Source organism: Cucurbita maxima, unplaced genomic scaffold (genome assembly GCF_002738345.1).
Source record: "Cucurbita maxima cultivar Rimu unplaced genomic scaffold, Cmax_1.0 Cma_Scf00015, whole genome shotgun sequence".
Taxonomy (NCBI): domain Eukaryota; kingdom Viridiplantae; phylum Streptophyta; class Magnoliopsida; order Cucurbitales; family Cucurbitaceae; genus Cucurbita; species Cucurbita maxima.
In genome coordinates, this window is record NW_019272031.1 from 2742916 (window position 1) to 2766477 (window position 23562).

The 23562-nt window shown below is 38.4% G+C and overlaps 4 protein-coding genes across 10 annotated transcripts; 1 reads left to right on the top strand and 3 right to left on the bottom strand.

The window, feature by feature from the left end:
* Nucleotides 1–261: 261 nt before the first annotated feature.
* LOC111490473 lies at nucleotides 262–3056 on the top strand. Its single transcript, XM_023139115.1, has 3 exons — nucleotides 262–871; nucleotides 979–1314; nucleotides 2565–3056. The coding sequence occupies exons 1-3, from the start codon at nucleotides 781–783 to the stop codon at nucleotides 2822–2824; spliced, it is 687 nt and encodes a 228-aa protein (XP_022994883.1). The 5' UTR covers nucleotides 262–780; the 3' UTR covers nucleotides 2825–3056.
* A 736-nt stretch (nucleotides 3057–3792) lies between these two features.
* LOC111490410 (nucleobase-ascorbate transporter 2) lies at nucleotides 3793–7242 on the bottom strand. The gene is made up of 13 exons (XM_023139015.1): nucleotides 6740–7242; nucleotides 6556–6653; nucleotides 6290–6466; nucleotides 6116–6216; nucleotides 5957–6032; nucleotides 5820–5879; nucleotides 5556–5740; nucleotides 5370–5466; nucleotides 5151–5296; nucleotides 4984–5075; nucleotides 4823–4900; nucleotides 4584–4744; nucleotides 3793–4495 (listed from the first exon to the last, which is right to left on the bottom strand). The coding sequence occupies exons 1-13, from the start codon at nucleotides 6828–6830 to the stop codon at nucleotides 4283–4285; spliced, it is 1575 nt and encodes a 524-aa protein (XP_022994783.1). The 5' UTR covers nucleotides 6831–7242; the 3' UTR covers nucleotides 3793–4282.
* Nucleotides 7243–9349: 2107 nt separating this feature from the next.
* On the bottom strand, nucleotides 9350–16804 carry LOC111490425 (FK506-binding protein 5). Of its 7 annotated transcripts, none has more exons than XR_002719562.1 (11): nucleotides 16211–16804; nucleotides 15898–15958; nucleotides 14970–15196; nucleotides 12174–12375; nucleotides 11517–11651; nucleotides 11335–11435; nucleotides 11147–11256; nucleotides 10806–10988; nucleotides 10619–10708; nucleotides 9622–9794; nucleotides 9350–9535 (listed from the first exon to the last, which is right to left on the bottom strand). XR_002719562.1 is itself a non-coding variant. In XM_023139037.1 (8 exons), the coding sequence occupies exons 1-8, from the start codon at nucleotides 16652–16654 to the stop codon at nucleotides 10922–10924; spliced, it is 1302 nt and encodes a 433-aa protein (XP_022994805.1). In that variant the 5' UTR covers nucleotides 16655–16804; the 3' UTR covers nucleotides 10632–10921. The 7 variants fall into 7 exon arrangements, 3 of the variants coding, with proteins under 3 accessions (XP_022994805.1, XP_022994804.1, XP_022994803.1); XR_002719561.1 differs by having other exon boundaries at nucleotides 10619–10717; XR_002719564.1 differs by lacking the exons at nucleotides 9350–9535; nucleotides 9622–9794 and having other exon boundaries at nucleotides 10632–10988; nucleotides 11147–11252; nucleotides 11559–11651.
* Nucleotides 16805–17647: 843 nt separating this feature from the next.
* LOC111490388 (calmodulin-binding receptor kinase CaMRLK-like) lies at nucleotides 17648–20846 on the bottom strand. The gene is made up of 2 exons (XM_023138981.1): nucleotides 19315–20846; nucleotides 17648–18407 (listed from the first exon to the last, which is right to left on the bottom strand). The coding sequence occupies exons 1-2, from the start codon at nucleotides 20726–20728 to the stop codon at nucleotides 17767–17769; spliced, it is 2055 nt and encodes a 684-aa protein (XP_022994749.1). The 5' UTR covers nucleotides 20729–20846; the 3' UTR covers nucleotides 17648–17766.
* Nucleotides 20847–23562: the final 2716 nt, after the last annotated feature.

Below are 23562 nucleotides of genomic sequence, written 5' to 3' on the forward strand. Positions count from 1 at the left end.
CATCATCGTTGGGATTGTTTATACTTTATGATACAGTTTGAGATCAAAACATACCAATTCACTTGAATATCTCACTTCAGCTGGCATGCCAACAAGGACACTAACCCCCAAAGGGTAAAGTGTGAAATCTCACATCGGTTGTAGAAAAGAACAAATCATTTCATAACGGTATAAACTTTTCCTTAATAGACACGTTTTAAACCCGTGAAGCTGGACAATAAAATATGGAATGAATAATACTTCACCGTAATTGGCATCTGATTGAATGTATTGACAGCTTCACTACAACGCCGTGCATCTGATATCCAGCTATCACCACTGTCCATGAGACAAGGTCCTTGTCGGGTTGAAATTTTGGGAGCTGCAAAGAAGCTCCGTGAAATTTTAAAGATCACCCACTTCACAAAACTCCATGCCTTTTCGAATTAGGTTTGACAAAGATGATAGAAAGCCGAAATTTCAAGCTCACTAATCCAAGATGATAGTGCACTGCCGAAGATAACCAGAACATCGGAGGGGTTCTGCTATGAGTACCATCTTTTGCCGCAAATCCCAGTAAGAAACGGCAAAAACGGTGATGAATTTGTGCCATTAAACAAATAGCGGTAGCAATAATGGCGACAAATCAAAAGAAACGACGAACAATGAGATAGCCACGTGGGAGCACGAGATTCAGAAGCTTGTGGACAGCCCACATTATAACACACCCATACATTACACCTTGTGGATCAGATCCAGTTTTTGACATTCATAGAATTCCATTTTTCTGGGAAAAATCAGATGGAAGCAGTAGTTTTCCAGTCTCGAACCCTAATCCGTTTCCCCAATTTGGTCTCTTTCACAAGGAGGAGACCCATTTTCACTTTGAAAGGTATGAATCTCCACATTTTATCAGATCCCCAGAAAAACCCATCTAGAATTCTTGTGTATTTCACGAGCTGAGGGATTAATTTTTATGCAGCTTGTTGAATTTGGCAGAGATTGCAGATGGGTATCGTAGCAACAGCATTCAATTGGCTGTTTCAAGCAATGGAAAAGATGGAAACGCAGGGCATCAGCCTGTTCGTAGAAGCTCTGCGCCTGGAAGAACCAGGAAGAATGTGCCCTCCTTGAGAAAAACAGATACCCATAAGAATGAAGACATGAAAAAACCCAAATCAAATAACCAGGAGGAAATAATTGCTCTCTTTAGGAAGATACAGACTTCCATTGCTGAGGAAGCTGCAAGCTCCATTGATGAAGATTCTAACAAGGATGAAGATGGAACTGAGTCTATTTTGGAGGCTCTTACTGAATCAAGGAAGCAAGTAAAAGGTAATTTCTTGATTGTCTCATCTGGTGCATTCGTGAGAAATTTGACCCACCTTTGAATCCATCAATGCATCTTGCAAGAACTAAAGTCATTAACATAAACATCTCTTTTGTGGTATACAAGAAGCAAGGAAAGAAACTTGATGATAAGTTACCAATATAGCTCTTGAACCATTCTTGTAAGCTGTCAAGAAGTATAGGTTCATGCATCTCCAGTTTAAGATTGTTGGGAGTGAGTTCCACGTTGGTTACTTTGGGGAAGGATTATGAGTTTATAAGTAAAGAAATATATCTCCATTGGAATGAGGTCTTTTGGGAAAACCAAAAGCAAAGTCATGGGAGCTTATACTCAAAATGGATAATATCATACCATTGTGGTTGGTATCAGAGACGTGCCCTTAACTTAGCCATGTCAATAGAATCCGAACAAAGAAATTGTGAGTCTCAAAGGTGTAGTCAAAAGTGACCAAGTGTCGAACAAAGGGTAAACTTTGTTCGAGGACTCCAGAGAAAGGAGTCGAGCCTCGATTAAGGGGAGGGCTTCATAGGCCTCATGAGAGGCTTATAGTGTACTTTGTTCGAGGGGAGGATTGTTGAGAATTGTTGGGAGTGAGTCCCACGTTGGCTAATTTAGGAAATGATCATGGGTTTCATTGGTATGAGGTCTTTTAGGCAAGCTCAAAGCAAAGTCATGAGAACTTATGCTCAAAGTGGACAATATCATACCATTGTGGAGAGTCGTGATTCCTAACATCTCATGTGCATATATTGGCATTTAGTTGGTTCATAACTCTCATTTTTTTTTGTTCATAACCCTTTTGGTTCATCTTCCATTTTGATACACGAATCATCTTGATTCATGTATGGCATTAATGCTTCTATGTCTATATAAAAGGTTGTCTAGAATAGTTCAGATACATAGAGTTTGTTTGTTGGAGTGTCATTTTGTATTTGTTGAGTGACATTTGGGAGGAACTTTGCCGAGAGACTTTCTAGTGTGAGAGTGTAAGATATATACTTTGTAAACACTTAGATTATTGAGATTGGTAGCTACTCGTGGATATAGAGGAATTTCTTTTCTCCGAACCAAGTAAATCTTTGTGTCTCTTTGTTTAACTTCTAATTGTGGGTGTCTGAGTGCGATCGTTCTCACTTCCGCTTATGTTACAACAAAAATATCGTGTTCTTACCCTATGAAAACACGGCGGCACTCTATGACTGAATGGATGTGCATTATAACTTGGTATGGACAGGCAAAACTTTAAAGAATGCAGGAGTTAAAGGGTTGAGAAGAAAAGACACATCTGAAGCTGCTGCAGAATTCAAGTTAGTACGGCCACCGTCTAACTTTGTGAAGAGATCACCAATCCCAACTCCGGCAGGAGGAAATGGTTCGCATCTTACAGTGGAGAATATGAAACTTAAAGAGCTGAAAGCAGTTGCAAAATCTAGAGGAATTAAGGGATACTCCAAGTTGAAGAAAAATGAGCTGCTGGAACTCTTGACATCCTAAACCATGGCAGACCATTTTGGGTACACATTCATGGAGCTCAACAAAACCAGTCATCACAGTAAATCATTGGTCTTTTGTGTTCTAATTGTTACTTTTCCTTTTGTGTTCCTCGTTCCTACTCGTTTCACATGTTTCATTACAAAATTACAAGTTTGGACCATAACATTCAAAAGCCTTTGTCCATACATTGAATCTATAACGAGTATAAGACATTGTTTGACATTGTGAGATCCCACATTGGTTGGTAGAAGATGAAACATTCTTTATAAGGGTGTGGAAATCTTAGACGAGTTTAAAAAACCTATACCTGATAGGAAAAGCCCAAATAGGACAATATCTTCTAGTAGTGGGTTTGGACGGTTACAAATAAACTCCGAATGGAGGTGGACACCAAGCGGTGTGCTAGCAAGAGCAATGAGCCTCAAAGGGAGGTGGATTAGGGGTTCCACATTGATTGGAGAAGGTAACAAGTGCCAACGAGAACACTGGCCTTAAAGGAGGGGAGTGGATGGTGAGATTCTAGGGAAAAGGACAATGAAATGTCCTTTATAAGGATATGAAAATCTCTTTCTAATAGACACATTTTAAAACCCTTGAAGGAAAACCCGAAAGAGAGCCAAAAAAGAACAATATACACTAGTAGTGGGTTTGGACTATTACAAATATATTAGAGCTAGACACTAAGTCATGTGTCAGTAACGAGACTAAACTCAGAATGGAGGTGAACACCAAGCGATGTACCAACAAAGGCAATGGGCCCCAAAGGGAGGTGGGTTGGGGGTCCCACATCGATTGGAGAAGGTAACTGAGTGCCAGCGAGAACACTGACCCTAAGGGGGGGGGGGGGGAAATGGGGATTGTGGAGATCCCACATCGGTTGAGGAGGGCAACAAAACATTCTTTACAAGGGTATGAAAATTTCTCTTTAATACACGCATTCTAAAACTCTTGAAGGGAAGCCCGAAAGGGAAAGCTCAAAAAGAAGAACATCTACTAGCAGTGGACTTGAGCCGTTACAACTTAACAATAATTACCCATTTAACTCGATTCATTCGTGAGAAAGGAGCTGGTTTGTGAATGTTTCACGTACACTATGTTGGATGGGTGAGTGAAGTAATGAATATCAGATGCATCAAAACATCATTCTCTCCTGGTTTTCTACCCCTCTTTTCAAAGAACAAATCTATAAGCTACAAAAATTTCACTGATTAAAAAAACTAACAGACAATACAGATCTCTCCTTCCAAAGACTAACTTGTGGCTTTATTACTTACCACTCAAAACTGGGAAGACAAGGATGCCATGCCGCTCATGCTCTGCCATTGACATGTCTAGTTCTTTCTTTACACCCTTCTCCATTCAAGAATCTTCTCAGCCTGATACTCATTTTGTTTGCCATCTCTCTCTGGTGGTGCAGCAAGCAAGCAAACGTTCTTCTTTCCTGTGTATCATCCTTATTCAAGATGGAGGGAAGAAACGGTTTAGATTAAAAGGAAGAGTATAGAACTCTTCATTCCTGGCATCTCCCTTGAATGTCCTGAACTTAACCCACCATGGCATTCCCCTATCTCTAGCACTGTCTTTGTAGTCAAGTGTGTTATCCAAGAAGACTGCAACAATGAGAGCTACTGATGGCGGGGAGAAGAAGATAGTGTTTAGGAAGTCGTTGAACTGGACATCGAAACGAAAAATCATGTCAGAATTGAAAGAAATGGTTACAGAGTTCATGTTTCTGGATAAAGTTAGCTCACAAACTCACCCATCCAGCGTTGGTGTGAGCAGGGCCATGGAAAGCCTTTGCAGTGTACTCCCTAAAGTAATCAGGCACAGACAAACCCAAGAACAATGCTACACCAGTTATGAACAAATTCCTCATTGAATTCATGTTTGTGAATTGCAGAAATGATAACCCCACGGAGGCTGAGAAAGAGCTATTGATTAACAAACATTCCATTTCCAGAGATACACAAAATGAGAATCATTGCAGAATGAACTCACCAACAAGACCAAACAAGACACAGTAAACAGCTGCAAATATGGTGAAGGGTATTGAAGCAAACAATGCACCAAATTTCCCTGCAGGAAGTTGAAGAGTCCAATTATGATGAACTTGAGCAAGAAAAGATGCAATAATACATTGTTTAGTAATGGCTGCTCACCTAGAATTGAGAAGAATATCATGAATCCAGCTGAAATCTGGATAACCCTTCGGCTACCGACACGAGTACTTCCAAGCAGCCCAACGTTTTCTCTGTATTAACATTCAGTCAGAAAACTTGTATCCAATGACACCATGCAAGAAGGAGAAGCCCATTGATAAACTTACACCGACACAGTTGATCCAGATAGTGTTCCAAACAGACCACTCAGAAGAATCCCAATTCCCTGCCAACCGATACCTCGACTCAGAACATGAGCTGGAGGCGGGGTTGCGCTTGCTAAGCGTGACGCTGCCTTAAACGCTGCGGTCGACTGCAATACGACGATATGTTACCCATATTACTCTTTCAAGTTATTATATATTGTTAAGAGTAGGGAAAAGTACCTCAATCAAAGATACCATTACTGCAGCCATCATCCCAAACGCATGGCCTGCATCAAAAGTTGGAGCACCCCATTGAAGAGGGTATGGAATCTTAATCCTGAATGATGGTATTGGATAAAAAGGGGTAAGTTCTCTTATATCTTTCGATATCAACAAGTGAAAATGAGACCAAGTTTAGATATCAACCATGGAGCAGAAGAAATGAGGTTGGCCCTATCAGTTCTACAATTGATTTGAGTTAATTCTGGGCGATGTTTGTATGCACCACTGGCTGTCAAGAGATGTGCATATGCCCATATCACCGTGACAGATATAAGAAGCGCGAAGCGTTCGAGTATTGGAAGTTGCCTTGTATGAAAGCCTTTGAGATACTGCAAAAAGAAGCAAACGGACATGAAAAACAAGACTTTAATAGGTGTTGTTTGCAGTAGAATGATATCTAAGCACCACCTGTGAGAAGGCTATGAAGAGTATAAGCATAGGAATGCCAATTTCCACGCATCTTCCAACCTGGGTATGAATTTCAATGGTCATAAATTCATAAACACACACATATACGCGCACACAGAACCAAAATCCAAGTATACCACTGGGAAGCCTCTGTCAAACAAACCAAAGCCTACAAGTGCTATCACAGGAACCATTCCAAGAGGACTGAAGAACCTGAAATGAATGATGAACTTCCTTTCATTAACATTTAGTTTGAAATAGATTTAGTGATGTCCTGATTCTTAAGAAAGTTCTACCTGGAACAAATAGCCCATAACTGGCTATATCCCAAGATAATCTGTATGCTTGATGACACAATTAGAGCTCCTTGAACTGCTTTCATTGTGCTTAGAAATCTCTGTAGAAGCAACACGATTGGAGACAAATGGAAAAGTTAAGAACAGAAACAAATATCGAAATGGGTTACTGACCAAATGGGGGTCCTCGATTCTTGCTAAAGAGGAGTCATGAATGATGGAAATGATCGGAACCATAAAGGCATAAGAGCCGCCGATAACAGTCGGCAATCTTGTTCCAAACAGGGTTTGTAAAAGCGTATTGATCCCTTCAACGAAAAGCAGAGTCTGCACCACTCTTACTTTATCGCCCTGAAACAGAGTTTCAAACCCCATTTTCAAAAAACACACAGAGAAGCAGAAAAGCATATTGAAATGGGGAATATGGAACGTTTTCTCACATCATCGCCGCCCATTAAAGGAACAAGAAAAGAGGGGATCATCACAGCAGTACCCAACGCCAGAATGTAGTGCTGAAACCCCAAAGCTATAGCTTCCCCTGTTTTCAGCCATTAACATCAACAAACAACAATGATTACAAGCTCAGAAGAAAAACATCAACCAGTTGATTTAAAGGAGTATTACCCCAAGATGGGTTAGAATCAATACAATACTCCAAGCCCTGAAGTTGATCCATCGGTGGATGGCTAATCTCCTCTGGTTTTGGAGCTTCCATTACTCACAAAACCCACTTCGCAAACTTCCAATATACAAAAATCCCAAATGGGGTTATAGTAAAATAACCAAAACGTCAAAGGAAAGAAGAAAAATCCCAAGCCAGGCGCTCTCGTTTGAAACAAAACTTGAACAAAAACAGAGAAAACGAGAAGAACAATGGAAAAAGCAGAGGAGTGGGACTGAAATTAAAAAGTTACAGAAGAGAGAGAATCAGCCAAGTTGAGGGCTGAATGCAGAGAGAGAGAGAGAGGGAAACACACAGAGTTGCCGCCCATTAGCAACAAGAGAGCAAGCGAGCGAGAGGCTTTTTGAGGTATTCACCCATTTTTCCGCCAGACTTACCAAAACGCCCGTTGTATTTTTTGACATTCCCGAAACTACCCTCGTAAGAACTGCCAAACTCAAATGTTACCGTTGCCCACTCAACCTCTTCTTCATCTTCCTTATAATAAATAAATTAATTAAATGTGCAGTCATTCTGTACCTTAAAAAAAAAAAAAAAAAAAAAAAAAAAAAAAAAAAAAAAAAAAAAAAANTGTTCCAGAATTATTAAATTCCTTGTCTGATATTTCAATTTTCCTTCAATAAAGAAGAAACCAGACAACTTTATTTTAATGCACCAAATTTTGGTCAATTTTGGTGGACAATTAAATGATTGTCCAACAACTTAAAGCCTTAGAATCTAGGTACACGATTAGAGGTACAAATCCTTGTAAGATCTCACATTAGTTGAAGAAGAGAACAAAACATTTTTATAAGGATGTGAAAATTTCTTGGGAAGTTTGAAAGAGAAAGTCCAAAAAGGACAATATTTGCTAGCAGTGGTCTTAAGTGTTACACATTCTCTATAAATTTTCAATATATATTTTTATTTTTTAAATATTAACGTTCGTCTAACATTAATATTTTGATATGATATGATCAGGGTCGGCTCCTTTATTTTGCTTGACACATTGTTGTGTAAGAATATAATATGAATTAGGGATAGGAAATTGTGGGAATCATGTGGTCAACATTTATCTTTTTACTTGTTTTTCATCTTTAGTTCTCTTGTGTTCTCCTTTTATTTGGTGCATGATTAGGATGATTGGAATAAAGGGGAATCTAAAGTTAAAGATTTTTAATGGTGAAAATTTGGATTATGTTATGCACGGGTAGAAATCGAACGAATGGTTATCCATTTTATTTTTATAGGTTAGAGTTTAAGTTAGAACCCGAAACTCTAATAATATTTTCAAGATTTTTAAGAATATTGTTCCGACAACAAAAAAAAAAAAAAAAAAATAATCTCGCCAAAAAAATAAACTCCCAAATTTGGGAGGACATGAGTACCAATAAATTTGGTAGTATCACTATCATAGTCAACTTTATTCAATAAACCACATTAAATGCAATAAATACATAAGAACATCAATAAAGTAGGATTCTTTTGCCCAAATTGTAATGAATACTAATTTGGGTTATTTTGTCTTGTAGATGTCATTTTTTGTTTTATAGTAAGTAAAAATTGGTTTTATTTCGAGAATTTTTAGGGATGATATATGTTAGTGGAGAATTTTCTTGCGGGTCGTCGGCTCTGTTGCTTCCATCGAACACCCCCTTTCTTCTCGATCTACAGAGACACAATTTTCTTAGAGAGAGAGCCCTTTGTGAACAAAAATGACGAGCTAAAATTTTTCTAGAAACTCGATATCCATTTTTATATGAAACGAGTGATTTATAAATGAAAATGGAGGTTAAGGGTTAAGGATGAATACAATTAATTTAGCAATGAAAAGTGAAGAGAAAATAAAAAAGGGAAAAAAGAAAAGGAAAATGAGGAATCAAGTAGGATTCAGAAGTCTGACTAGACACCAATGTTCTGCAGCTTCGAAATGGCTGCCTTTTCTTTTTCCTTTTTTTTCTCTCTCTCTCTCTACGAACTCTCAAATTTTTATTATTTTTTTATTTTTATTTTTTGGTTAATCATACTCGTGACCTTATTTCATGTCCGAGGGTCGAGGGTATCGAGAATATAATCTTGTCTTTGGCCCCTTTTATCTAACCTCCACTCTTTCTTTCCTTATTCTCCAGACTGAGAATCCTCTCCACATTTGGGTGAGTCCCTACGAAGCCCCGACCTCGCAGATAAAATGAACGTATCTTTGATTCTTTTGTTGTAACTTTAATTCTGCTTTAATTATTATAAACACGTTCACTAATAAATTATTTAGATGCTATGGAAAAGCTAAAATAATTCTTTTTAGATGTCCGGGTAGTAAAACTAGTGTTCTAGGTTGACTAAAGGTTAAGGCTCAAGTTTGGTTGTTTGAAAAAAAAAATGGAAATAGACATCACATAGGCTTGGGAAGAAGAGAAATGATTCAACTTCAAAACCTGACATCGTTTATCAAAAGCTAGAATCAAAAACATTACGAAATGACTCCTAATAACGACATGGCCGATTGGTGAGATTTCAACTAGATCATAATACCTATAATCAAAATCATAAAGAGTATAGAGACCAAACTAAAATGGACAGGTAGAAAGGGTCGATATAAAGGGGAAAATGGATGCAAGTTTTCAAGAGAAACTGTCACCCTCTCTGAACTTAAGAGCTAGTCTTTACATGCATCCATGGGACAAATCTTTAGCTTCACATGCCATCTCTTTCTTTTCTCTCTCTATGAAAAGAAGACAAGTTGTGTTGCATTCCAAAAGCAACTGTGCAGAAAAGCAGTTTTAAGGAAAAAGCTAGCAAAGAGGGTGCAAAAACACATAAATCCACTTCCACCAGCTAGCAAGCACACCTATTTTAGTCTGGGAGAATAGACAGTTTTCTTCGCCTTCCAATTCCAAGGAATCCTATATCCTCGAGAGTCGAGTGAAGGGAAAAAAAGAAAATAAACACAACAGTTAATGGATGCCAATGGCTTACCTTTTCAAGCTGACCCACGTACTTGTGTTGAAAATATGCAACCACCTGCAACAAAAAAGAGATACTCAAACATTATAATTACAAACCAACCCATCTCTTATAATCAAGGAAGAACATTTCTTTTTCCACCATGATTGTTTTGGACAACTTTCCTACAAGCCCCGGTTCCTAAGTTGAAACATAAGCAAGTTTTTGAGTTAATTTGGAACAAAAGGCAAAGGGTGGGGGCCAAGGTGGGGTAGGAGGTTTATTCCTTCGCGATTCTTTAGGGGAGAGGATAACTTTCGGCAAACATGGATCGAGAAGAATTAAAGGCTGATGGTATTGACTTTAAGGCATTCGGTGATGTTTGGTAGTGTGTGAGATGATTTAGTGAAGACACCTAGAATCAAGCTTTGATTGTGGGGCTTATAATTGCTTGGAAATTTGGCTGTTTGTAGGGTTGAAGATCGAGGGGCGTGGGGAAAAGGATAGGACAGAAGCTGTAAGGCAAAGACGTCACTGTCTCAATATGGCCAACTCCTATAATAGAGGATCATTTGTCAATTTTTTCACTGACTTGATGGTTATCAGACATGGATCTTGTACATCTACGTTAGCTAGGGTTTCTGATTTCCTCTCTCCTCTTTTTGTTTTTCTCATTGGAGGGAATCCACCTACAAAGGCAAAAAGATAACAGAATACAGATAAACCAAGGCTGAACATTGTGCACAAAAATCCCTTCATCTTCATATCCGAGGGAAGTAGCATGGAAGTCAGCTAATGGTTTGGAAATTTAAACCTTAAGCTAACTAAACTTCTAACAAGTGAGCAATCACTAAAGATCTCATTAATACTACGCAATAGAGAGAGAATCTATTAAAAGTTACCATGTACTTGATGTGCAGCCAATTTTTCCCCCTCATGAAACTCATACAAAAAAAAATCTTCCTCCATCGTTTGGCGAAATTTGTTGGCCCCTGGATAATCTTTACAAGTCAAGGAAATTGATGAAAAAAGAGTTACAAGCAATATTGCACCTTCAAAAGAGGAAACTAGCGGTAACTGATGTATTACATTTTCATTCTGACCGTATATATGGTTAGTCACAGATATAAAGCTACAATGTGGCCATTTCCCTAGCCTTTCAAAATGGTTTAGAACTAAATGTTATGGAACAGAATTCATTGCTCTCAGGATCTTCTATCCAACTTTCTCTCACTGGATCTTTTTTCTTCAGCCTCTCGCCGTCTCTGTTGCCTGTCAACAGGAATGATGCACATCAACATTGAACTTTCAGATACAACTAAAAGTTGGCACTCTTATTGTTTCTAAGATATCGCCAAGGCAGTACAATATTTATGATTAAAACAACCAAAATCGACGTAATCTTCTCAAAAACAGTACAAAAAACTTACGCAAAAGCCATATATCCAGAGCCAACATTAGCAGAAGATAGTAAAGCTGTATGAGCACTAGCTGCATCTGAGCCACCAGAAATTACTGGGTTTCTTCTATCACCATCTACCTGATATGAATTAAACAAATACTTAGCAATACAGTGTACATTGCTGATATGAACAACTACATGGTGGTAAGGCATCACCTTATCCCATTTTGATTTTTTGTTTTGTCTTCCATCCCTAGGAATGGCATCAGATGCAGAAGCTGCTGAATGTAGACCACTACCAACGATAGCTGAAACACCTGTAAAAGGAATAGACAGAAAAACACTATAAGAAGAATAAATCACAATCAGAAAGAGACTAAAGCACTACTGGTATGAACCTGAAAAAGGTATATTTAATTTAGGAGCATTCACAACTGTACCACCAGGTTGTGTTCCTCCTGAAACAAACTCCATCTTCGGACTTTTCTTCCTTTCCAGCTCCTTCCTCTCCATCTCACGTTTCATGTCAGCCTCTATAACAAAATAGGCAACATCAGAAATAACATTTGAATTTGATAATAAGCACATGTAAATAATGCAGTTGTTTGTACTTTGCAATATGATCTCCAGTCTCTACCACCACATACTAAATTTGCATCTTGCAAACGGGTAAAAGTAGAACATGCAGAGAATATGGATCAACGTAAATGCTTTTTACTCATGAGAGGAGAAAGACAAATGCTGTCAATTCTGCAAATTTTAGATCTTCGATAACTCTAAATGTCAAAAGATGCCTAATCAGACCGTTCATGATGGCAGAAGCATTACAGTATGGCAGCCAGAATTACTGTAATAACATCTTAAGTGATCTTTTCAACTTGTCAAGGTTACTTAATATGTTTTATTTAATTTATTATTTTTGTAAAAAACACGACCTGACTAATTTAATTTAAGGTACTACTTAAAAAATGTCATGAATAACCAAGAGCATGTGACTTTTTGATAAATGATAAGGAGAGACACGAGGAAGATATACAGAAGGAATTGTCAATGACCTATTTCATTATAGTAGTCACTTTTATCATATCCATGCGGGTCAAACACATCCTTACTGAAGCAAGACCCAATCTGGTCAATATCTTGATACCTCACAGCATGTAATAAGAAATCAGGATTCCGGTAGTCCTTTCTATTGCGTACTTCAGCATTGAAGCTTTTTCCAGCTTTCTTATACTCAAGAAACTTATTGATTTTCCTCTGCATGTAAAATAAAATAAACAATCAATAAAAATAAGTGACAAGAATATCAATTTATACCCCTAAACTTTGGAGGTTGAATCAATTAAAACCTCAAACTAATAATTTTATCAATTTAAATTTTAAACCTTTAGGAGTGAATCAACTTAGACCATTCATTAGTAATTTAAAACTATTTTTACTTAGTTCCATTTAAAATCAACTCAAAATCACCTAAATAAAACTTTTCTTCTCCCAAAGTCCTATCAAAACAGTAAGAAAAATGTAATATCAAGGTTTAATTTTTTTTTTTAAAGGAAAAAAGTACAGTCGTCGGCCGTACCTTGCTGGCCATAGAGTGCGTGTGAGGAAGGTGAATACACGCCAAACAACCGTTTATCTGTCGGATTTTGAGAGGACTGGAGAGTTTGGGACGTTTTAAAGCTAGATCAAGGGTTAATTAGAGGAGAAGCTCAAAATAAAGGAGTTTGAGTAATTGAAGTTGGTGGAGAAAACCTATCTTTGCCAGAGAGTTTTGAATTCCTGGGCAGCCAGAGGTCCAAATCATTTGAGGATTGAAGGGTTTCATTCATGGAACTGTGGGCTTGAGCAAGATTGAACCAATTTGGGCAAAAAGACACATGAAGGGGAAGACCATATTCGAGCTCAAGGGTAAGACCATGGGTCTTCCGTTTGAACTTTACCAAGAAAATTCGTACTCAAACACTAACGATTTCTCACAAATCTTGGACCTATAGATTCGTGTCAGTGAGCTTTATAACTTTGAAGGGCCCAAGACGAGGTCAAGCAAGGAGATTGGAACTGGAAATGTAAGTTACAGTTCTGGGTTTTTGAGAAACTTCAACAGACAACACTCCCTTAACTCCAAACAAAACTCCATGGTTTTTGAACCATTGAACTTGGCTAAAAGAAAACTCCAACTTTGCTGAAGGGAGCAGACACCCTTGGGGCTTGTCGCACGAGAATGGAACAAGAAGAAACGAATCGAGGGAGGCTCATGGCTGGAGGTTGAAGACAACCGGTCCAATTGGACCACTCCAATTGAACTACTTTACTCATTTTTTGCACGATTTGGCCTATTAGGAGTTTTCAAGTTAATTTCTTTGTAGTGAACTTCTCTGGTCGATAGGAGCCTGTAGTACTTTTATGAGTTAGTAGAACTAGGTTAAACCCTGTAAATTCATGAACCCTACGAGAAATATAAGAGTCTTGTGGGTGTGGTTAGAGGGTCTCCAACCAATCCCTAATCATGATCTTGCTCGGATGAGAGCAAGGGACCACATAGGTAAATGAGTGTTGGCTAGATTGAGAGTCGTAACCTCCTTTAACGCTGCTTACATTATGTGGCCTACTAGAGGATGCCAACTAAACCAGACTAGAAAATTTGAGAATAGTGTCCATAATGGTATGACGAGAACGATAAGTTGGAAGATGACGAGGTTGCGCCCAGAAAGTTAGCCATAGGTCTATGATGATGACGACGATGAAAGGATCTAGTAGAACATTTAGTCAAGATACCTTAGAACCCCAAGAACAAACTACGAGAGTTGACAGCTCAGATGGGAACAAACTATGAGAGTTGACAGCTCAGACAGGGCTAAGAAAAGAGAACTTGCGACTGCACCATGACCCTAATTTGAGCTTAGGTAAACAAAGTAAACATGGCCTATAGCCTAGGAAATGTTGTAAATTAGAAATGAACTCCTTAGTCCGAATAAGTCATCGGAACGAACAAATGAACCAATAACAATAAGACTTAAAAATAAACTAAGAACTACAAGCATGCAACTAATTGAGTGTTTTTATACTCATCCATGCAACTTCAATCTTTTTCAGATGAAAGCCAGGAGCAGCTGAGGAATCAATGCACACGAGCTGTGGGGATATAGGGGATGGGACAGATCGATTACAAGAAATTACGGACGACAAAAGTAGGAAAAATACTTCACGTCAGTTAGTGACAATCTGTGGCTCGAGTCTCTTGAAAAGTGTATCATTACAAGAAATTACCACGTCATTCTTTCAAAATAAGTAGGAAAAATCATGCATAAGGAAGTTTTATACATGTGAATGTTTTGTGTTAATGATTTCAAAACGAAATTCTCATAGAGGGTCTAAATTGATTAGCTTGTGAAAGTTTAGAGTTTGTACCATAGTTTTTTCCCCTAAAAAAGATTAGGCCCTGAATTATTGCATCCTGCAGACCTAAAAAAATCATCCTGCACTAAAACTTCTACTTAAAGTCCCCGTGAGCATGCACATCCTAAATTTTTCTCCTATCAGAGGGCCAAAGAACAAGAACCAAACCCATCAAGGTCATAAACCAAGTCACACATAATCACCAACGAAGAATACCTTCAGTTCACCAACATGTTAACACATCCTAACCCCGTACCCTGCCCGTGGAATTAATAAACAACTCAGGCTATTGATTTGAAAACCCAAGAAATGGTTAAATATATTCCATAGATATCAACTGCTTTATGTTTCTTATAAAAAAACTAGATCGACATTCAAGAGTGCATACCATTTGGGGAAAACAATTAAAAGCTCTTCAGAACATAAGTAGTCATTATATCAGAAATGAAGCTTACTTGCAGCTCCTCTGAGCATTTGTCTTTTGGTGGTGGCGGAAGAAACTTGTCCAAAGGATTGATATCTTTTTTCTCCTCTTCAACAGTTTCCTCAACTTTTTCAGTTTCAGATTCCAGTATTATGTTGTTCATTGAACCAGAATGTGGTGATTCAGAAATTTGAGGAGTGGCTAAATTGTTTGGTGTTGGAACTCTTACAGTCCCGGGAGATGTTCTATCAAAATCACCTGCATCATAAAAATTAAAAAATAAAGTAAAGTAATCAAGGAGGAGGAAAAAGGAGAAGTGACCATAATCAACACAAGACATTGCTGCTACCTGAAGATAGTAATTGGAGGTTAAATCTTGAATATTTATCAAACATCAAGAAATCATCCCAAGATAATTAACCTTGAGGAATAAAAAACTTAACATAATAAAACCCCAGAGCCAATCAAATAACTCTGCCTAGCATATATGATTATGATCCATGAAAGGGTAAACAAAATCCTACTCCTTGCTAGTCTTTTGAAGATATACTAATTTTTCGGCCAACATGCTGTAGAGCCTTTAGATCCTGAAATAGCCAACATCCTAAGCTTCCACCCTTTTCCAGTAATGATTATGGTACACAAGTAAGGACATGTTACGATATGATCACGAGAGTGTCAACCTTATTGCACTTCCAACACGAGGCAAGGCCATACAAAAACGATTTCATGATACCATTCACCAAACGAAGTCTACAAATGGAGAAGGAAAATCCAGATTTTCATAAGACAGGAAATTAAATAAAATAACATGGATGAACGGCTACACAAATAAGGATTGATGGTAGTACAAAGTTTTCTAGAGCAGACGAGTATTAACTATGCGCTTGGAGCATTGTTAGATTATAAAAATGAGAAGAAGCAAAGTAAATTTTCACTATTAAAAGAATCATACAAACCATTGGTGCCTAAAAGCTCATCGCCAAATGTGACACGACCAGATTCTTCAATTTCTCCATCCTGTATGTAAACAGACGAATGCAAAATTATTTTCAATAAAAGATTTCTCACGGATGGGCTGCCTTAATTCCCATAAAAGCTAAACTTAACAAACATCTACAGCAACAGAACAACGTGGAACCGCCCATCTTAGTTCGACGCTATATTGATTGATTTATTTATTTTCCAGTTCTTTGAAATGTACAATACGCATTCCACTAGAACTTTAGCCAGCGACGCTTCCCACCAAACAAACAGAGATGATGTAAGTACCTCGGCCTCTGGAGACATTGCGGCTTCGTCGTGACCGTAATCAACTATCGCAAGCGTCCCCCTTCTTCTACCAGAATTATCTTGTAATAGCATTGGCGACATTGAAACCACAGCCTGGGGCGGCTGCGGAGTGGAAGACCCGAATTTGAGCTTCTCTGGGGTGAAATTTTCATCATCAACCGGCGGCGTCGAATCATTAGCAGATTCACTGACAATCATTCTATCGCTGTTTACAGCTGACTCTTCTTCTGCAACCCTAACTCCATAATCATCCTCTCCTCCCTCATCTTGCCTCTGCTGGTGCAGTTCACTGTCTTCTTCTTCTTCTTCTTCTTCTTCTTCTTCTTCTTCTTCTACGTCTTCAACGTCTTCCATATCATCGTCCTCGTCATTATACATCGAGAGTAAAGCTATCCCTTCGGATTCTTTCTTCTTCGATGCCATGAGAGCTTCGATTCAAGGTACCCGGCAGGAAATGGTTCAACAACAAAGAAATTGGACTATGAAATCGGAAGTCGGATCTCAATTGAATCCAGACAGCTTGGGATTTTGAATCAAATGTCGATGCTAGGGAGAAGGGTTTTCCGTTTCCCGGTTGGACGATGCCGGCAAAATTGAAGAAAACACTGTCCCATTGATATTGAATTTGGGCTTCCAAGTGTTTGAACTAGCCGGTTTGGGGAAAGCATCATACATGGGCCAAAAGCCTGGTTTAAACTTGGGCTTATACAATAAAAGCCCAATTAAGATTGGACCACATCCCTCATTTTCCTAGGCTAAAAAATGCTTACAAGTTTCCTCTCTTTTTTTTAATACTTGGGTTAGGGATATTTATTTACCCTACACGGCGGGGTCCGTGTGAAAAATCTCGACTAAATAGAGAACGAAAAGAGTAGAGAGAGATTTCTACACGGGACCAAAGACAGGGATTGTATTCCTCATCCTCGTCCTTGCCCACAACCTTTTTACGTATTTGAAAGTGGCACATGATTTGAGTATTTTAAAAAATACTCAATAAATGACCCTACTATTGGAGTGATGGAACGCAAACACATACAATCTTGAATAAGAATCTATCATTTAAAACCACAATATCTTAAGTGGCTTCAGTCCGAACAAATTGAATGTGTACTACTTTCCTGCATATGGCCCACGCCCCTAGAAAATTAGGGTCTTTACAAAAACCATCATCGTTAATACCAGACGATAAAAATCAAATTTAGTAATATCAGACGATTAGTTGGATAAGCGTGATGGTTGAATAAAGTAATTGGATGATGGAGGGCATAATGGGAAGAACAGACAAACAATTAGTGGGTTCTATTCCTCTACACTCCCAACTCATTTTTCCACTTTTTTTTATTTTTTTTTCCCTTAATTCTCTTTTTTCTATACAAATTAATATTTTTTTAATGACCCTAAAAAAAACAAAATAAATTCTTAAAAGCTGGGTCAAGAATGGATTTTCTCGAGGGCANTTTCGTCCTTTTGATACACAGTGGAATAGTTCGTAATTTCCCGATGAGATGAGGACAGTTTAGTCAATTGACAGTTATTCACACGACTCCGCTCTGGGTGGGATGTATGTCCTGGAGTAGCCCTCGGACCTGCTGCATTGTAGGCCGTTTCACCGCCGTCTCCGCCGTACACAGATACGCTACACGGAGGCTTTCCACCATTTCCGATTCCCCGCCGCCGAGCCGTAGTCTAGGGTCTATGGCCTCTAAAGCTTTTCCCTCTCTTACCATCCTTCTCACTCCGACCACCGTGTCGGCACTTCCCGGCATCCCCGTCAAAAGCTCCATCAACACCACTCCGAAGCAGTACACGTCTTTCTCCACTTCGCCGCAGTTGTCCCCGCCGACATGTCGGAACCCAAACCCGCCAATTCGAGGCTCGAAGTCGTCGGCCAACAAAATATTGGACGTCACCAAATGCCCGTGGATGATTGGTTTGGATCTGGCGTGGTGGAGATACGCCAACCCACGTGCGATCCCGACGGCGATGCGGTGGCGTGTTAGCCAACCCAGCTTCTCCGGTGACGATAAAAGAGATACACTAGAGTGGTTGTTGTTATTGATTTCCCACGTGTCGGTGCTCCAATCCTCCACGTTGGGCTGGCCGGTGGGAAGCTCGTGAAGCCACCGGTGGAGGTCGCCGTTCGCCATGAACTCGTACAACACCAATTTCTCTTTACCTGATATTGAAGAACAGGACACAGACATTAACAAAAACATTAATGAGCTCTGACTGTTTTCGGATTATATATATATATATATATATATGTATGTCCGGAATTACGACTCTCCGTAATAGCATGGTATTATACCATTTATTCAACCCTTTACTTTTGAGTATACTTTTGAGGCTCACAACTTATTTATTCGATATTTGAAGATTTTAGTGACATGGCTAAGCTAAAACGCTCTCTCCCAACAATCCTACACTCGAACAATCTCCCATTAATTGAAGCTAGACTCCTTCTCTAGAGCCCTCGAACAAAGTCCTCTCCTCGAATAGTCTTCTCTTAATCAAGGCTCGATTCTTTCTCTAGAGCCTTCGAACAACTTCACCTTTAATCGAGGCTCAATTCTTTCTCTAGAGACCTCGAACAATCTCCCCTTAATCAAGATTCGACTCTTTCTCTAAAGCCCTCGAACAAAGACCTCCCCTTGATCAGTCTCCCCTTAATCGAGGCTCGACTCTTTTTCTGGAACTCTTGAATAGCCTCCCCTAAATCGAGACTCTCACTCCTTCTCTGGAGCTCTCGAACAACCTCTCCTTAATCGAGTCTCGACTCCTTTGAAACTTTTGAACAAAGTCCTCCCCTCCAACAGCTTCCCCTTAGTTAATGTTTAACTCATTCTTTGTTCGACATTTGAGGACTCTATTGACATGACTAAGTTAAAGGCATGACTTTCATACTATATTAGGAATCACGACTCTCGAAAATAATATTGTTCACTTTAAACATGAGCTCTCTCATAATTTTGGTTTTTCTCATACTATTGAATCTAGGATTAAGGAGTAACTCTCTCCCAAGATTCCTCAAATTCCTCCAAGCAAATCAATCAGTCATTCATAAACGACACGATTAAACATACCTGCAATGCAGTAACCAAAGAGCGGCAACAAATTGGGATGTTTGAGTGAAGAAAGCTCCTCAAACATGGCTACAGCCGGCTCGCGATGAACAGAAGTAGCCGATTCAAGGACTTTGATTACCACATGGATATCGCCGGGAAGGACGGCTCGGTAAACAGGGCCACACCTGCCCTCTGCAAGAAGGGACTCTTTACCGAAATGCGCCGTAGCAGCCATCAGATCCTTGAAGGTGAGACTAATCAATGGCTTCTCGAACAACACAACCGGAGCTGAAGATGGTTCCTTAATGTCAGCAATCCAGGAGGATCCAGACTCTGTCCCGAAAGCGAACGGCCCAGATTTCTCCATCTTGAACTGAACTTGGACGGGCGTGGAAATTGCCCATTTGTTCTTTTCCCTCATCATTCTCTTTCGTCTCCACCATAGCCACATTATTACAACAGCCGACGCTAAAAACAAACCCCCTGCCCCAGCCGACACCGCTACAACCAGAGCCTTCGCTTTCCATTTGGGTTCGCCTTTTTTCACTGATTCCTTAATGGGTTTGTGTGAATGGATGGTATTGTTCCTCTGGACGGCTCTGTCTCTGGCTCTGGCTCTGTCTCCGGCGTGGGGATTAATATGAACTGAAGTAATCCCAGTTTGAACGAACGCAGATTTCCCAAATTTCTTGTAGTTTTCGGAGCTAACAACTCCCTTAAACTTGTTTACCGAAACATTCAAGAACTTCAATCGATCAAGAGGAGGAAAATCCGCCGGAAAATCACCACTCATGGAGTTTCCCGACACGTCTAAATACTCAAGCGAATGAAGAACAGAGATGGGCTTCAAATTTCCAGAGATATTACACTTCGAAACAGCCAAATGCGTTAGATTCCTAACCTTCCCCAATCCAGAAGGGAGATACCGCAGATTATTCCGGGAGAGATCCAGAATTTCCAGCCGCGAAAAAACAGAGAGCCGAACAGAGTTAGAGAATCTATTGCTAGAAAGATTAAGAACCCTAATCGAAGAAGAAAAGCCATTACTAGAATTAGATTTAAACCCAACATTTCCACTAAATCGATTGCCGGAAAGATCGACACGAACCAAACTCGGGACGCCCCAGAGCCAATTCGGAACAGAGCCTTCCAGCGAGTTTCGGGAAAGATCAATGGAGCGTAAGTGAGTCAAGTTTCGTAGAAACCTCCAAGAAATAATTCCGGTAAGATTCTTGAAGGGGAGGTTGATTTCTTCAATGGCGCAGTGGGTGGAGTTGAGGGAGTTGACGAAAACCCAGGAGAGGTTGAAGCCGGAGACAGAGTTGAAAGCTCTGGAAACGAATTGTCTGTCGGTAGTGTTGCAAGCAGCGTCGGCGGTGGAAGCTATCAGCGCCGTGAGAATCAGAATCCGGCAAAAACGGAAAGGTTCCATTTCGAGCTATCTCTCTCTCAGGCGCTGTTGTTGATGGAGAGGTTCATTTTATTGAAGGAAGTGAAGTGGGAGAGGGGGGGAAGTGGGGAAGGCCATAGAATAAGGGATGAAATGGAGGCGACTGATTTTTTTAATGAATAAAATATATAATGTTGGAATAGGTGGGAATTTTATTATTAATTTTTAAATAACATATATAAATTATTTTAATTTTATATATAGGTAGTGCATACATACATACATACATACATACATACATACATACATACATACATACATACATACATATATTTAATTTGCGAGACTCGAGATTAAGTTGTAACAGTTTTTTCTTCATTCATTGAAATTTGAATTATAGGTAAAGTAGCTCTGGTAACAATTCAAGCCTACCGCTAGCAGATATTATCTGCTTTGATCTGTTATGTATCATCGTCTGCCTCACGATTTTAAAAGGCGTTAATTGGGGAGAGGTTTCCAAAACCTTATGGAAATGTGGTTCCTCTTGGGGCCAAGTGTCCTGGCTAGTACAACACTTAGTGTTTAGCTTTGATACCATTTGTAACGGCTCAAGTCTATTTTTAATAGATGTTGTCTGTTATGGTTTGTTATCACCGTCAGTTTCACGATTTTAATGCATATAGGGAAAATTTCTCACACCCTTATAAGCAATGTTTCGTTATTCTCTTCAACCAATATGGTATCTCACAACTTTTTTCTTGAACGAGATAAAGCATATTACCTCATTCCCTTCTTTCTATAGATCTGTATGCTCCTAAACCAAAGACTATATTTCATAACCTGATTAAACGAGATAAAACTATTTTACTCTCCTTTACCGTCTCGCTACTGTGGTAGTAAAGGAAGAACACGAAGAGCGAATTCTTTTTACTTGAGAATCTAAGTTTTTGTAATTTTTTTGGCAAAAATAAATAAATGAAAATTTTGATGGAGATAGAAAATAAATATAAAATTATATTATTGACCACTAAATTTAATAATTTTAATTATATGAATACTTTAATCATTTTAATTAAAGTTGTTTAGTAGAATTAATGAAGTACTTTAATAATTTTTTTGTAATTTTAATTAATTAAAGAGAGGAATTTGAAAAATATATATTTAAATGAAAATGAAATGAATGGCAATGATGGCTGAAACAGTCAACGAGAAAGTCTTGACTTAATTGTTCGTCAAACGGCAGCAGCGCAGAGCACGGGACAGTGATGCCATGATTTACATCGAAATTCTATAGAAAAAAAAATTTAATTTAAAAATATTTTATGGATTTTAATGTTTGGTCAACCGATGAAACCACGGATCTCTATTACGACTAATCAAGGCCCACGATGTTTTTGTTCGACATACGAAGATTCTACCTAAATGGCTAAGTTACAAACATGATTTTGATACTATTAGACGAACACTGTCCACTTTGAGTTAGTATTCCTCACTTATAAACCCATGATCATTCCTTAAATTAGCCGATGTGGGACTTTCATCATCCAACAGATACTACTTGTTCGAGACAATAGACCTCCACAATAAAATTGTCACTAAGTTGAGATAAGGTCACACGATTCGAGACTCAAGTCCACCACTAATAGATATTATTTGTTTTGGCTCGTTACGTATCGTTTTCAGTCTCATAGTTTTAAAACATGTTTACTAAGAAGAAGTTTTCATATCCAAACAAGGAATGTTTCGTTCTTCTCTTAAACCGATGTGACTTTACAAGGCCGACCAAGAAAATTTGGGCATTGACTCCTTTGGTCGGTGAGTCTTTTTTACTTTATTTACATGTGGGGTCGAAATAAATGGAAATTAAGATTTTATTATGAACAATGTCAAAATAATAATAATAATTATTATTATAATTATTATTATAAAGAGAAAATAAAAGGGAAAATGCATAATAATGAAAAAAATGAGAGGTGGTTAGGTGTGAAGGCTAAAAGGCCTCCGCGTATTCTCCATTATTACCAAATTTATTTATTTTAAAATTTGAAAATAATTAAAAAAAACAATTTAATAAAATGTTTTATTCCATATATTCACAATAGATTGTGATTTTCTCCCTTTCATATTGAATTTGTCTCCAATTTAGGTCAAATCTCTTGTTAAAGGAATATTTGTATATTTAATAATTTATTACAAACAAATTATAAATTTAGCTGATACCTGAGTAAAAGAATGCAGGAATGAACCAAGACCACATCCGAACGAGAGCAATCTTGAAAATAAGATGACTAAGAAAAACAGTTAAGAATGAGAAATAGAATTGAGATTGAAAGTACAATAATTATTATAAAAGAAAAATATTAATGTTGAATACAAGTTACCAACTGATACCTACCAATAAGAAAAATATAAACTAACTAATTTTGAAAATAAAATAAAATATACTACTAATCAAATCATAACAGAAAAATATTAATTACAAAACATGCTGGAAATACTTGTGTTTGTCTATGAGAAAAGTTTTCACTTTTTGTGTCGAAGGGGACGAAGGGGAATGTTTGTTGGTCTGTGAGAATAATTTTCACCTTAGAAGTAAAAAGTAAGTAACGTGATCATATCAAAGGGAATGTCGGGGCCACAGGGGAAGAAACTTACTATTACAGGATGATCCATTTATTATTATCAATTTTGTTGTAATAGCTCAAACTTATTGCTAGCAAGTATTATCATATTTGAGTTTTTTCTTTCGAACTTCCGTTTAAGGTTTTTAAAACGTGCTGTTAGGGAAAGCTTTTTACACCCTTATAAAAAATGTTTTGTTCTACTCTCCAATTGATATGAGATCTCACAATCCACTCGGGGCTCAATGTCTTTGC

What these genes read in the sequence shown, in the direction of transcription:
- LOC111490410 (XM_023139015.1), bottom strand. Translation starts at nt 6,830, where the DNA reads ATGGAAGCTCCAAAACCAGAGGAGATTAGCCATCCACCGATGGATCAA. An exon ending in TGATTCTAACCCATCTTGGG is followed by an intron (nt 6,654 to 6,739) that starts GTAATACTCCTT and finishes GGCTGAAAACAG; the next exon opens with GGGAAGCTATAGCTTTGGGG. An exon ending in CTCATTTCTTCTGCTCCATG is followed by an intron (nt 5,467 to 5,555) that starts GTTGATATCTAA and finishes ACCATCATTCAG; the next exon opens with GATTAAGATTCCATACCCTC.
- LOC111490473 (XM_023139115.1), top strand. Translation starts at nt 781, where the DNA reads ATGGAAGCAGTAGTTTTCCAGTCTCGAACCCTAATCCGTTTCCCCAAT. An exon ending in ACCCATTTTCACTTTGAAAG is followed by an intron (nt 872 to 978) that starts GTATGAATCTCC and finishes TGAATTTGGCAG; the next exon opens with AGATTGCAGATGGGTATCGT. An exon ending in ATCAAGGAAGCAAGTAAAAG is followed by an intron (nt 1,315 to 2,564) that starts GTAATTTCTTGA and finishes TGGTATGGACAG; the next exon opens with GCAAAACTTTAAAGAATGCA.
- LOC111490388 (XM_023138981.1), bottom strand. Translation starts at nt 20,728, where the DNA reads ATGGAACCTTTCCGTTTTTGCCGGATTCTGATTCTCACGGCGCTGATA. An exon ending in CTTTGGTTACTGCATTGCAG is followed by an intron (nt 18,408 to 19,314) that starts GTATGTTTAATC and finishes CTTCAATATCAG; the next exon opens with GTAAAGAGAAATTGGTGTTG.
- LOC111490425 (XM_023139035.1), bottom strand. Translation starts at nt 16,654, where the DNA reads ATGGCATCGAAGAAGAAAGAATCCGAAGGGATAGCTTTACTCTCGATG. An exon ending in AATGCTCAGAGGAGCTGCAA is followed by an intron (nt 12,376 to 14,969) that starts GTAAGCTTCATT and finishes TTTTACATGCAG; the next exon opens with AGGAAAATCAATAAGTTTCT. An exon ending in TCTGGATATATGGCTTTTGC is followed by an intron (nt 10,989 to 11,146) that starts GTAAGTTTTTTG and finishes TCCTGTTGACAG; the next exon opens with GCAACAGAGACGGCGAGAGG.